This window comes from Typopeltis vanoorti, chromosome 10 (genome assembly GCF_054136105.1).
Source record: "Typopeltis vanoorti isolate ZY-2024b chromosome 10, IOZ_Tvanoo_1.0, whole genome shotgun sequence".
NCBI classification, from domain to species: Eukaryota; Metazoa; Arthropoda; class Arachnida; order Uropygi; family Thelyphonidae; genus Typopeltis; species Typopeltis vanoorti.
The window spans coordinates 6,224,302-6,239,851 of record NC_143558.1 but is presented as its reverse complement, the minus strand read 5'-3'; the positions used below and the strand labels follow the sequence as shown (position 1 = coordinate 6,239,851).

Sequence of the window (15,550 nt, the reverse complement as noted above, 5' to 3'; positions counted from 1 at the left end):
ATGATGCAAAGTTGGGTAGAGCAATTGTGAGTGCACAAGAAGTCAAAATTTTACAGGATGATTTGGATAGTTTGGAAGACTGGGCTAGGAAAAATGGATGTCAATTTAATGTGGCAAAGTGTAAGTTTATGCACTTTGTGGTGAAAAGAATAGCAGCAGTATATCGCATTGGTGGAATCATACTCTAGGAGATTGATGAGGCCAGGGATTTGGGAGTGTTGGTGGATAGGGAGTTGAAGTTTAGGGGGCACATTGCAAACGTAACTAAAACAGCTCACCAAATCACTTGGCTTCTGAAAAATACTTTAACATGCAGAGATGAACAAGTTGTTGTTCCTCTGTATCGAGCCTTGATAAGACCCCATCTGGACTTCTGTGACCAGCTATGGGCACCAGGGTTTCTTCGTGATGGGGAGGAAGTGGAGAGGGTCCAGAGACGAGTGACCAAGATGATAGCAGGTCTGTGGAATGAACCTTATGAAAATAGGTTGAAGATTTGTGGGTTGCAGAAAATGGACGATAGGCGAAGGAGGGGTGATATGATTGAGACATTCAAATTACTGAAGGGTTTTTATAAGATTGATCCAGAAGAGATTTTTGAAAATATGACTGGTGGTGGGAGGACTAGGGGCCATGCATGGAAGCTGGGCAAGAGCATGGTTGACAAGGGTGTTAGAGCTAGGTTCTTTACTTGGAGAGTGGTAAATGAGTGGAATAAGCTTCCAGAGTCTGTTGTGGGTGCTACGACCGTGAATGAGTTCAAGGCAAGGTATGATAGATACTGTGTGAATGTTGAATAGTTGTTCTTGACATGATGTTAGGGCCTCCCTCGATGAGTCTGTCGACTCCTTGGAGTTTCCCGGAACAATAATAATAATAATAATAAAAAAAAAAAAAGTTTGTGCCTGAAAATATCTTCAGGACTGAGGTAAGGTGGTACATCCCCTGACAACTCATAGCAAAGGTGGACCAAGCTCTCATCACTCCTTGGCTCATTATCTCCCATAATGCAATGCACATCTTCTTGCGGACATGTATACTGCTATGCATTAAGGGAAGGGCACCCAGACGGTTTCAACCCCTTTATTGAGGTCAGTGGGAGACAGAACCAGAGTGAAACCAGTCTGGGTAGTGGCCCTTCCCTTAATCCATATCAGTATACATGTCTGCAAGGATGTGCTTTGCATTATGGGAGATACTGAGCCAAGGAGTGATGCGAGCTTGGTCCACCTTTGCTACGAGTTGCCAGGGTATGTACCACCTTACCTCAGTCCTGAAGATATTTTCAGGCGCAAACTTTGATTGCTTACACTTGGATAAAGGATTAAACTAAATTTATTATAGTCTAACCAAGTGCAAAATAAACTTCCAACAATGAGCATTTCAAACATAATAATGGTGTTGCATGATTATGCAACATCATTAGCTGAATTAATCAATATTTTCTTTAGAGATGACTACTGAGACATCAAGGTTCTCAAACTCTTTCATTTTATTTGAATAATATTCCTAAAGTTTAAATCACTCAACTTTAATTATTTTTAAAACTTTTTAAATATTTTTTCTTTTCAACATGATATTCATTTTTATTCTACTTAAAACGAAGTCATCATTTCCTATATATTCTTGTATCCTGAACCAGTGAATATATCACTGTCAACAATAGATAACTTTTCTTTTTCTTGTGTCTCCATGAGAACTTGTGCACATCCTTATGTTAGAATATAAAGTAGTATAAAGAGTATTAGTTCTGGAGAGAAATCCAGCCGATATAATCCATTATTATTAGCTCTGTTCTTTTTCCCAAAGCATTTCTGTGTGGTATTCATTTTTTATTTTGCATTTAGGTCTCCAACACAAGAACCAACTTTTCCTTTATGTCAGCTGAAATTATAAACAAACCATAACAATAGGAGTATTTTTTTAATGATAATTTACCTACAAAAGGTGAAAAATCTGCTAACCTTGCTCAAGAGAGAGATCAAAATTGGTACTTTTTTTTTGACCACTTCATGCATTAGCTGGGTGCAGTGGTCTCATAGAAATAATGAAAATCTAATAACTAAGTGCACCAATAAATATCCATGCATACTGTCATGACATTGCACAGATTAAGTTGAAAAGTAGTCATGTACCCACTCAGCAAAGAGACTGGTCCTTTCATCATGAAACAGGTTGACATCTCTTTATCAGATTTATTTACTGTGTGTTAATCTACGTTATCAAAAGTATCAGGAATTTCAGCATATACATACCTCTAATAAATACTGCTCTTTGATATATGTCCTATCATAAGAAACATTATGGCCAACTACAAGCCTTGGAATGCATTCTTTATTATTTGGTTTCACTTGACCAGACTTACTTTCCAATGGAATAAGATCACTAAGAGATATTCCTTTAGACCAAGTGAACTGATCTTTAACAAGTCGATCACTACACCAAGAATACCTGAAAGAGAAAAGAAAATTCTGTCATGTATTCCTGTATATAAACTTCAGTGATAATAAGACATACTGTAAAAAATTCTAACCTCATTAAAACAACAATATCAAATTTCAAAAATATTGCGAAATTTCAATTCTTGCATACGAGAAAAACTCAAGGTACAATTTGTAAGAGGCAATAAAAATCACAGAAAAATTATTTCCCATTGCGATACCTACACTTCTGAACATGGCTATTGTGACAGTTGGCAATATATTGGATTGACAACAATGGTATTATCTTTGATGGACAGCATGGATTTGCTAAAGGGAGGTCATGTTTTAGTAATCTACTTACTTATTACAATAAGGTGATGGCTTCCTTAGACAGAGGAGAGGGATGCTCTTAGATTTTGCAAAGGCTTACACTTAGATTTTACACTTAGAAAGATGTACACTTAGATTTTGCAAAGGCTTTTGATAGATTACCACATGATAAGTTGATAGTCAAACTAGAGCGGATGGGAGGCCGGATATTAGATTAGTGCATTGGATTAGAGACTGGCTATCTGATAGGTATCAACAAGTTGTGTATGGGGAAGCAATATACCAGAAGAGGAAAGTCCCTAGTGGTGTGCCTCAGGGGTCTGTTTTAGGGCCATTGCTGTTTAACCTGTATGCTAATGATACTGGCAAAGATTTTGGGAATATTCGGTTGCTTGCAGATGATGCAAAGTTGGGACAAACTATAAAGAGTAGAGAAGATGTTGTGGCCTTACAAGAAGACTTGAATAAATTGAGTGAATGGGCACGGGAATGTGAGTTCAATGTTGCAAAATGCAAGGTTTTAAAATTTGGAAAACAAAGATAGGATGTAGAATTTATGCTTAGTGGGGATATACTGTTGGAGGTGGAGGAAATAAGAGATCTTGGGGTGATAGTAGATAAGGATCTGAAATTTAGGGGATGCACTGCCAAAATTGTGAGGACAACACAAAGAATTCTGAGAATGATGCAGAGGACACTGACTTGTAGAAGTAAGAAGATTCTTGTTCCATTGTATAAGGCTTTGATTAGGCAACATATGGACTACTGTGCACAGATTTAGTCACCTGGTTTTCAAAAGGAAGAAGAGATGTTGGAAAGGGTCCAGAGGCGACTGACTAAGGTAGTTTCTGATCTCTGGAATGTCAAATATGAGGAAAGGTTGAAAAAATGCAATTTACAGAGTCTTGTGGATAGGAGGAAGAGGGGTAATAAGATGAGACCTACAAGTTAGTAAGGGGTTGTTATAGGATCAATGTTCGAGAGGTTTTACAGAAAACAGTGGGAGATCAGGGGAGAACCACAGGTCATCCCTGTAAGCTGTATAAGGAGGGTGTGGGCAGGGGAGTGAGAGACAGCATATGTCTGATCTAGGGTATATACAAAATGGGCAGTGAATGATTAGAATACCTTGCCAGAGAGTGTGGTGTCTGCACAGAATTTGAGTGTTTAAGGCATGGTATGATGAGATGTGTGTGTATGACAAAATTACCTCCTAGATGAGTCTTTGACTAAAAATGGGTCTTGGGATAATAATAAATAAACTGAGTAGTAAGCAGTGCTTTTTTTTTTTTTTTTTTTTTTTCAGATGGTACGTAATGGTATGGTATACTAGATCTTTATTAACAGTGACATGTGGCATAAAGATGAAGGAAGTATATTTAGAAATTCAGTACTTTTGTACACATTTATCTGGTATACAAATAATCTTAGTTATTTAATGAAATTTACATTTTTTTTGCCAAGTCTAATGTTAAGTTTTGCTATATAAAAGTTTTATTAAAATTATTATATATAACTTATTATTTATATACTTGTACAATAAATTCATAATTAATAAACTGTGTATGTTATATACTTATAATTTGCTATTCTTATTCCAAAAATATCATTGCACTATGAAATAAAAATATGAGTAAATTACATCTTAGTTTTCTCTTCAATCCTTTTAATTTTCAATTATTCTTGCTGGTAAAGAATGAGTACTGGCACCTATTATTTTACTAAAAATAATAGGTGCCAGTACTTTTTTAGTATTAGTATTGGGATAAAGTCTTAATATCCATAAAATTCACTGGTTTTTCAGAGTGACAGCATGTCTGATCTAGGCTATATAAAAAATGGGCAGGCATACAATGTGCCCCACCACCACCACCTTTTTTTGGGGCCCACCAAAAAAAGAAAAAGGAAAAAAATACTGGAAAATGTTTCCAAAAATCTTTTCCTAATTAAAATTATTTTTTTTTTTTTTATTTATGTTGTGTCGTGTCTTCTATTTCTATACTACTTATGAATTAGCGGTCACATAAGGTGGGAATTCCCTATAGCTCTTGGGGAATCACGGCCACTGTGAACGCAAGCCAAACAAGGTAGTGCTCAGGCAGACTGAGCTCTACTTCATTTGCCTGAGCCAGGCCCGAGGAGATCATGGGTTTCATATATTGGCGATCACTGCAGATGCTCAATCATAGGTTGTATGGAATGCATAGTGTTTATTCTCAAATTGTCTACTCAACTCGGCCCCAACAAAGATTAAATCTTGAGTGTGCCACTGAAAAGAGAGAGAGTGTGAGTGTGTGTGTTATATTAATCCCATAAATGAGAAGTCAAAGGAGTCATGTCAGGAGTTCAATGGAGTGAAATAGCATTGAGAAAGGATTAAAAATAACATTTAATTCTTCCAATATTTCGTCTCAATCACTAGGACATCATGTGTAACACACACACACAGAGAAAACACAAAAGTAAGTGAAACACATGGATGAAAGACTAGAGTCCTAACTAGGTGGGATGCCTCTGTAGGCACCTGGTAGCAGCCTAGAATGTAAACTGGGATCTTGAAGTATTAGTGTTTCTCATATTTTGGGAAGTTTAATGCAACCATATTTATTCAATCCAATATTTATTCAAATTTGAATAAATATAGTTGCATTAAACTTTCCAAAATATGGGACACACTAATACTTCAAGATCCCAGTTTACATCCTAGTCACCAACAGCTGTCCACAGAGAGTACCCCACCTCATAAGAACTCTATTCTTTTGCCCACGTGTTTCACTTAGTTTTCAGTTGCCTTTGTTTGTGTGTCACAAGTCTCGCATTGTACTCCCTGACGATGTCTCAGTAACTGAGATAAAATATTGGAAAAATAATATATTCTTTTTGATCCTTTCTCAGTGCTGTTTCACTCCATTAAGCCTCGAATGAGGTTTTCCCAGCGCCTAAACCTTAACACACAGAGGTTAAAGGACCTATAAACATATCAATACCATGTGTGGGATGCAAGTGATAACTGAGATAGAAGTTTATTGATATTTTTCTTGAAGAGCTGCAGGTTGTAGTTGTTTGGGAATAATATTTTGTGAAGAAGGTTGTTCTAGAAGACAGAGGTAGATGAAATAAAAGAGAAAGAGGAGAAACATATTCAGTTTGTTAGCAGTTGCACTGAATGGGGATGCTGGGTAGCTGCTGCTCTTGTTTCAACTGGCCCAACAGAAAGTAGAGGAATGATGGTTGGCAGTTCAGTGAAGAATAACCACTGAAGTACCTGTAGAAACAGACAGTGTTGAAACATTGCATCTGTGAGATAGATGTTCAAATGAGTCTGTAAAAGAGGGATTATCTATTAGTTGAATTGCTCCCCTATGGACAGCATAAAGAATTTTTAGGGAGGTTTTAGGTGCACCACCCCAAAACATGTGAGCAGTATTCTAAGGATGGTGAATTTGGTATTTTATATAAGTTATTAAGTTAGATGGGTGCAAAATACAATCTTGGGCAGAAGAGAATGCATAATTTTTTGTATGTTGAGAAAGCTACTGATGTGATGTGTTTATGCCATGAGAGACTACAGGTAAATGTTAGTCCAAACAGAGAGATCTGATCCTGGTAATTTTTATATTACTGAAGTAAGGGCAGTTGAGCTGAGATCCCTTTTCCAAGAGAAAAGGCAAGACTGTGTTTTTGTGGCTGTGAAGGTGACCAGATTGCCCTTGCTACATTGTAGGATAGTATGCAGATCAATGTTTAAGGCACTGGTTGTAGAAGATCTTGAATCTAGAGATGTCTGAGCACTGCATGGTTTATAAAATGAGTAGGATGAATGGAGAGTACTATTATAAGCAAAGCTGTGAATAGGATTAGTGAAGATTGAAAGTAGGTCATTTATGTACAGGAGAAAGAGAGCAGGTGATGGAACAGAGCCCTGAGGCACTCATGCATTGGTGGCAAAGCTTGAAGAGTGTGAGCTATCTACCATGAAATTCAGTGAATGATCAGAGAGAGAGAGAGCTGACTACTCAATTACAGAGAGTGGCAGGTATACTAAAAGATAGCAATTGGTTTAACAGGATTTGATGCCAATATTATTAATAGGTGACACCTCCAAGGGTCCAAGGACTCATTAAGAGAGAGCACTCTACCCTACAACTGTCCATCTCCACCACTTGCAATCAAAAGTACTCAAAATGTTGAATGACAGCATGTTCCTCCAAATCTTTCCATAGCATATGTCCAGCGGTGAAAAATATATGCTAAGACGTCTGCCGTGGATCTTGAATTAGTAGAAATCATACTGGTGATTAGTGATTAAAATAGTAGGAGTCTGGATGTGTGTGCAATTTGATATAATAATGAACCTACACCATGAGTCAGCTTGAATATAAAATGTCAGTCAATGCCAGATAAGCCGTTTTTCTCCCCAGTTTATCTGGGGAGAAAAACCCTGCAGTCCACACCCAAGACCAGCTAAGTTGGCTATGTCTGAGAAAGATCCTAAGCTCCTCACATCAACGATGGGAATCAAACCCAGTACACTCCTTTCCCAGGCACATGGTTGCGAAGTGCATAGCCACTAGGCCAACCACAAGACTAATCATTTCAATATGTCAAAGTTTCTGCTAATTTCAAGGAGATAGTTCATGGTAATGTGATGCACTCCTGTTAAATCATTAATAACTTTTCTTGATGAGAAAGGCCATCTGGACCATGCCTCAATTCTGCATTCCAGTTCATCAATAATTTTCTTTCAAGTTTGTGCCACAGCACTGTTCTAACCATCACAATGTTCCAATGTTACTGTATTTAAACCATGTTTTACAGTTATTACTTTGTAATAACTGTAAATATATCACTGTGCTGATATGTAAGGACTAACACAAAATAGGATCGAGCAGTCGTGATTATCGTTACAGTGCTACCTCTAAATACCATAGTTTAGACCAGCATTTCCCAGATTTTTCCTATGACGGAACACTTCACAAATCCTGAAATTTTCACGGAACACCTTGGTTATTTTGTAATGTATTAATAATTAATTATGGCATAATCATAAAGAGTATTAGTAAACTTATGTATACGGTGTGACATGTTGACAAATATAAAATTACATTTATATCAGTTATCAATCACTGGACTAATGAAATCTTGTAGCATATTGTAGTTTCCTCAGGCCAACATCATTAAATTAATTTGTGCTGATTTTCATTGGTATATCCCATTTCTGTTCACCAAAAATTTATAATATTGTTATGAGTACTTACAAGTGAATGCAGACTTTTTCTCCTGGTAGTTTTCCCCTCCATTTGTATATCCTGGAGATCGCTTTGTAGGCTGGAGGTGGATGAATCACTATCTGTTGCATCACAAACACCTTCAATAAGAGATTTCTTAACACCAAAATTAAACAAAGTCCCTCGTCTCTTATTCATATTAAAATTTAAATCTGTAGGCCTATTACCTTTAAAAAAGCATGGCACTATGGTTTCGAAACAAGAACTTTCACCCTACAATACGAACTTTCGAAGAAAGTATTCAGTATTACTAGATTTAAAAACCGGATACAGACTACCTTGATCTTCAATTTCAGTGGAAAAATTTTCTTTATACTTCCTTGCTGATTGGTCACTAACATTTGCAACACACATGTTATTTCATTTAGTTTTGAGAACAGAGGATATGCTGCCTATTGTTGTAATCGGCTTGCAGGCAATTTTTATGACTGGTCATAAACAGCTGTATTCCCTTTCCCAAATGCTGAAAGATTTCGATGTGTGAAAATGAATGATAATTCATGAATATTTCCATGTTTAAAAATATGCAGCTTGGTCACTGACATTTGAAACACAGACATTATTTCGTTCAGTTTTGAGAACAGAGGATACGCCACCCAAAGGTTGGTCGATTGGTAGAGCCTCTGCTACTAATGGCTCAGTTAAGTAAGTTTGAGCGTGGTTAGTAGTTAGAAGGGGACCGATCGTTCGATGCTGTTGGCACACTCTCCCTCGATGAGTCTTTGGACTCCCTGGAGGTGTATAATAATAATAATAATAATAATAATAATTATTGTAATCGGCTTACAGGCAATTTTTATGACCGGTCATAAACAGTGGTATTCCCTTTCCCGAATTACTTTCATGTTTAAAAATACACGGCTTGGTCATTGACATCACGGAACACTTCTTCACTTTCCAAGAAAAAACTGATGTTCTGCGGAACACAATTTGAGAAACCCTGGTTTAGACAATGACTTAGGTAAAAAACATTCTCTAGCAACACATCTGTTCTGAAAAATTTCCTTTGAATTAAAAATAATTTGTATGTCTCAATCATATCACCCCTTTTTTTGCCTATCAACCAGTTTCTGTAACCCACAAATCTTCAACCTGTTCTCATAAGGTTCATTCCATAGACCTGCTACCATCTTGGTCATTCGCCTCTGGATCCTCTCCACCTCCTACTCATCACCAAGAGACCCTGGCAATCAGATATGTGTGTGTGTGTGTGCAGTAGTCAAGGCTCGATAAAGAGGAACAGAGATAAGCAGGTATTCAAAATATTATTCAGTAACAAGTGATCTGATGAGCTGCTTTAGCCACTTTTGCTATGTGCCCCATAAACTTTAGCTGCCTATCGACTAACACTCAAGTCTCTGGCTTTGTCACTTTCCTGGAATACAGTTCCACCAAAGTGGTATACTACTGGCAATCTTTTCACCCCAAAATACATAACCTTACACTTTGCCACATTAATTTGACATCCATTCTCCTTTGCCAAGTCTGCCAATCTATCCAAATCATCCTGCAAAATTTTGACATCATCTGTATTAACTATTACTCTACCCAACTTTGCATCATCGGCAAATAACTGAACAATTCCTCTCAGATCCTTTCCAATACCGTTAATGTACAAATTAAACAGTAGCAGTCCTAGAACAGAACCCTGCAGCATGCGACTAGTCACAGGCCTTCTTTTGGACTCTACTCCTGAATAAACTACTCTCTGATATCTATCCATCAATCACCCTCCTATCCATCTCACCAACTCTATATTCATTCCCATGTACTGCAGTTTACAGATTAGAATTCCATGTGTTATCCTGTCAAAATGGTTGCCAACCTCCTTCTAGGGGATGACACTTGAAGAAGAAGATCCTGTCAAAGACCTTTGCAAAGTTCAGTAGTATCACTGTAAACCCATTACCTTTATTCAACTCAGCTGTCACTATATTATAAAATGACTTATTCATGATTCATTATTCATGACTTATTTTAAAAGTATTACAACACTAAACATACATTCACTACCATTGTTATGGCAAGTCAGGACTGCCAAACTATGCTTTGGACAACCCTTTGCACAAGATTAGATGGAAGAAAATCAATGTGCTATAGAAGTTGTTACAGGTCAGAAAGACAATTTTCAGAGTTAATAATGTCTATAAAGCATTCTCCTAACCTGAACAAGTATGGCTGCATTAATCTGCCAAAACTTTTGGAAGACAGGCCACCTTAAGATCAACTTCTACACAACTGTAATACTTCAAAGGGCACCAAATTAGAACTTTAGATCTTTTGAATGTTTCACTCACTCAATGTCAAATGTTCTTTTACTCAAAGGATGCTGGCTTGAAATCCAGCAAAATACATGACAGTTAATAAACATCCTTTTATCTTTTAGTTATGTTTGGTGTTGTAATAACATTAAAATAAGTTACGAATGTGGTTTCAGTATCAAAAGAGTACAATATACATCATCATTATTAAACCATGCACAAAGAAAATTTCAGTAATGGAAGAAAAATTATGAACAAAATAACTGTCAAATAAAAATAGGTTTAGACAGTAAAATCAATTTTTTTCCTAAAACTGATAAATCTAGTAAAGCAGTAGTGCATGCAAAATGATCAAACCTTTTTTTTCTTCTTTTTTTACAGATGGTGAGCGTGTGACAGAATGTCACGATGTTTACTGAAATACAAACCGTTGTTTAACATACTGTGAAGAGACTTATTTATCTGCAGTGTGAATAACTGAATTAATGACACTGTGAAGAAATATATGCTTTCGATTTAAAAATAAAACTAAAATTTCAGAGCATATTAGGTTGTCATCATGTCATCAATTAGAGATAGACATGTCTGATATTAATTTGTTTGTTGTCTTTATTCAAGATAAAGAAGAAATTCAAACAATTCAACAAACTTTTGGAACTTGCACCTATAAAGGGGGAAAACAGGTACAATGGAAGATTTATGGTGATTAATAACCCCTACTTAAAAACACTATTTCTTAATAGATATAAACACTCAATGTTTTATTGCCTATAGCAATGCCATCAGTGAGTTATTTAAATATTTAAAAATTTAAATAGCAAAGGGCTAATGACGCAATGGTAGCGCGTCTGACTCCAGATCAGAAGGTTGTGTGTTCGAATCACGTCCAGCTCAGTTTATTTCGCTGTGAGCATGGATATTTGAGATTGCCAGTGGAAATACTAGTGGTGGTGGGCAGTAGATGGTGAACTGAGTGGTGGAGACAGAGATTTGTAGAGAAGGTGCCGTCCCTCAATGAGTCCTAGGACTCCCTGGAGGTGACACAAAATAATAATAATAATAAATTATGAACTTAAGCTCTCATCACTTATCTTAGTATCTCCCATAATGCAAAGCACATCTCCTTGCAGACATGTAAAATGCTGTGCATTAAGGGAAGGGCAACTATCCAGACCGGGTTTCAACCTTTATTGAGGTCTCGTCAGTGGGAGCCAGACTCACTTTTACTTTAGTATCACCAGAGGTGGTGATACTAAGGTGGAAGTAATGAAGAAGTCAAATTTACCTATACGAGTTGCCAAAAGGTGTCACACCTTATTAAATTACTCTGGATTTAGAGAAAGATGGAAGTTTTTTCCACTTGGTTAGACTATAATAAATTTAGTTTAATCTTTTATCCAAGTGCAAGCAAACAAAGTTACTGCCTGAGGTATCTTCAGGACTGAGGCAACTTGTGGTAAAGGTGGACCAAGCTCTCATCACTTGTCTTAGTATCTCCCATAATGCAAAGCACATCTCCTTGAGGACATGTATAATGCTATGCATTAAGGGAAGGGCCACTGCCCACACCGGTTTTGACCTTTATTGAGATCTCATCAGTGGGAGCCAGACCCAGAGGTGGTGATACCAAGGTGGAAGTAATGGAGAAATCATTGAAAGTTTATTTTTCACTTGGCTAGACTACCTTACCCCAGTCCTGAAGATACTTTCAGGCACAAACTTTGTTTGCTCACACTTGGATAAAGGATTAAACTAAATTTATTATAGTCTAACCAAGTGAAAAATAAACTTTCAACATCTTTCTCTAAATCCAGAGTAATTTAATAAAAAAAGGTGGCACACCTTTTGGTAACTCTTAGAGATGACCTTGCTATTGCTTCTGCCTGGTATCTCCACATCTGGGCCTGGCTCCCACTGAAGAGACCTCAATAAAGGTCGAAACTAGTCTGGGTAGTGGCCCTTCCCTTAATGCATAACATTATACATATCCGCAAGGAGATGTGTTTTGCATTATGGGAGATACTGAGATAGGAGTGATGTAAGCTTGCTCCACCTTTGCAACGAGTTGCTGGTGTTGTACTACCTTACCCCAGTCCTGAAGATACTTTCAGGCGCAAACTTTGTTTGCTCACACTTGAATAATGGAGAAGTCATATTTACCTACACAAGTTGACAAAAGGTATTTCACCTTATTATTAAATTACTCTGGATTTAGAGAAAGATGTGGGAAGTTTTTTCCACTTGGTTAGACTATAATAAATTTAGTTTAATCCTTTATCCAAATTTAGTTTAATCACCAACCACCCTCCATGTAAAGAACCTTCTCCTCACTCCTCTGTTCACACCCTCCTTTCCAGTAATTTCCAGTAATGGCCTCTTGTTCTACTCCCCCCTCTCCCATGTCTATCCGATAACAACCCCTGACCAGCTTATATGTCTCAATCATATCTGCTCTTCCTCCTATTCACGAGACTCTGCAATTACATTCTCACAATCTGTCCTCAAACTCCACATTCCAAAGACTACTGACTACCTTTGTGAATCTTCTCTGGACCCTTTCTAACATATCCTCATCACCATGAAAACCCAGCAACAAATTTGTGCACAATAATCCATATGAGGCCTGATCAAGGCCTTATACAATGGAATCATAACCTCTCTAGTTCTGCATGTCAGGATTCTCCACATCATTGCCATTATTTGATGTGATGTCTTCAGAACTTGTGCAATGTGGTCCCACATGAATTTCAGGTCCTTGTCCACAATCACTCCTAGATCTCTCATCTCCTCTCCTTCCTTTAAAGTTTCCCCGCCAAGTGTATACTTTGCATCCCATCGTTGCTTACCAAATCTCAAAACAATTGGCAACATTGAACTGACAGTTCCATTGACCTGCCATTCATGGAATCGATTCAAGTTCTCTTGTAAGGCATTAACATCCGCTTGACTGCATTGATCTTCTGGATTTTGCATTATCTGCAAATAACTGGATATCACTAGTTAAACCCAACCCAATATCATTAACATACAAAGTGAACAACAATGGCTCCAAAACTGACCGCTGGTGACTTTTGTCTTCCTTGATACTGCACCCCCCATATACAACTTTCTGATACCTATCTGACAGCCAGTCACTGATCCAACACAGAAGTCTGTTATCCAATCCCATCTCTTTCAATTTATTTAAGAGCTTGTCATGTGGCAGTCTATCAAAAGCTTTTGAAAAATCTAAGTACACCACTGTATATGCATCTCCACTGTCCAAGGTATGTCACCTTGTTATAGTACATAAGTAAGTTAGTGAAACATGATCTCCTCTTAACAAACCCATGCTGATAACCACAGACAATATTGATGCTATCAACCCATTTCTGTATCCTACTTCTCACCAATTTTTCCAGGACCTTCACCACAACTCCAGATATACAGACCGGCCTATAATTTGAAGCTACAGCCTTATCACCACCTTTATGCAGTGGAACAATTTTACCCTCCTTCCACTCTCTTTGAACCTGTGCTGTTGTAAGACTCTTATTAAACAGGCATGCCAATGCTACTGCTAGTTCCCTGGAACATTCCCTTAAGATGCATGGTGATATGTCATCAAATCCTATCGCCTTATTGACATCAAGTTTATTTATTTCCTCAAATACCTCCTGCTCACTCACAATTAAGCCATCCTCTCCTATGTCCTCTACACCTAAGTCCCTCATGATTCCACCCTGATCAGGATGAAACACCCTTATGAATTGATCACTGAATACCTAAACAATGTCTTCTGCAGCAGTTACCATTCTACCACTTTCATCCCTTAACTTCATCTTACCATGATCATTCTTCCTTCTACTTGCCACATATCTAAAAAACTCTCTAGGGCCTTTCTTTGCCTGATTTACCAATTTCTGCTCATACTCTACTTTTGTTTTCCTTACTAACTGAGTCACTCTCCTGGCTTGTTTTTTATATTCTTCATGTGACCGATTATTGTCATTATTCATCTTGTACCTTCCTCCAAAGTACTTGCTTTTCCCAGATTTCATGCTTAGCTCCACATTCATCCCTTTTACACCTACATTATTCAGCCTTTTTGGCCTTTGGGATACATTCGTACATTGATGCTGTTATGTATTTCTTTGTAAGTTCCCATGCAGCATTTATTTCCTTACCACTCAACTCCTCGTTCCATGTTATAGCTCCAAGCTATAACATGGAACCAGCCTTATAATTCCACATGTATCCTTTCCCTGCAAAAGTCTGCATATGACTAGCCACAACACAGGTGATTACTTCATGATCACTTTCACCAACTGGAGGAAAATGTGAAACCCCTCTAACAATTACTTCCTCTGATGAAATGATGAGATCTAGACTTTTGATCCTCGCGTGCCCTTCTTTACGTGCTGCCTGAGATAGTTATCTCTCAAGAACTCAAAAAATTGATTTTCCTTATTCCCAAATGCTATCTCTTCATTCCAATCTATACCACCATAATTAAAACCACCCATAATAATTACCCTTCCTATGTTCACTAATCCAAGTTGTTTATACATTTCTTCATCACCACCTTCCACATTCCCAGGCCTATAGCAACATCCAACTAAATATGTCTTCCTCTCAACCTCCACATTACACCACACTGCCTCATAACCATTGCCACTATTTCCCCTTTCATGTCTACCTTATGTGGACTTAATTCCCCTGCTATCATCAGCAGCACTCTCCCTCCCTTCCTGCCCTTTCTATCCTCATGAAAAATACTGTATCCTTCCATTTCTGTTCCCATTATGATATCATCTTCATTCAACCATGTTTCACTTATTCCAATGATTTGGGTGCGAATCAACTCAATCACTGAAACCATTTCATCCCCTTTATTTCTGATACTTCTGGCATTTGTGAACAAACACAGCAGTTCATTTTTAGGTCTACAGCCAGTCCTATCCAAGCCATACCTTGGTTGTGATTTCCCCACTACATCTACCAAATCATCTTTATCACCACTTACCACATATACCTGCTCAGTCTCCACTTCTCCACCCACATTACATAAATGAATGAATACATACATAAATATATATTATAGAAACTTTGAAAGTTTCAAAAACTGACTGGAGAACTTATGAGAATGCAATCTTTGGCATCATAGTTGCCTTAGCTTGCACTACTTAAAAGACATGAGCACTGCCGAGGCATCTGTATATTCAACTTTTTATTAGTTCTTTTGATTAAGGTTTCACTGACCTGGCAG

At 37.5% G+C, this 15,550-nt stretch overlaps 1 protein-coding gene across 2 annotated transcripts in view; it reads right to left on the bottom strand.

Moving 5' to 3' along the window:
- Window positions 1-15,550, bottom strand: part of PolG1 (DNA polymerase gamma, catalytic subunit tam) — a 359,824-nt gene that overhangs the window by 327,070 nt on the left and 17,204 nt on the right. For both annotated transcript variants that reach the window (XM_090399500.1, XM_090399502.1), the window contains exon 3: window positions 2,256-2,451. In XM_090399500.1, the coding sequence (XP_090255626.1) occupies window positions 2,256-2,451 (196 nt within the window). The remainder of the gene's footprint in view (window positions 1-2,255; window positions 2,452-15,550) is intronic.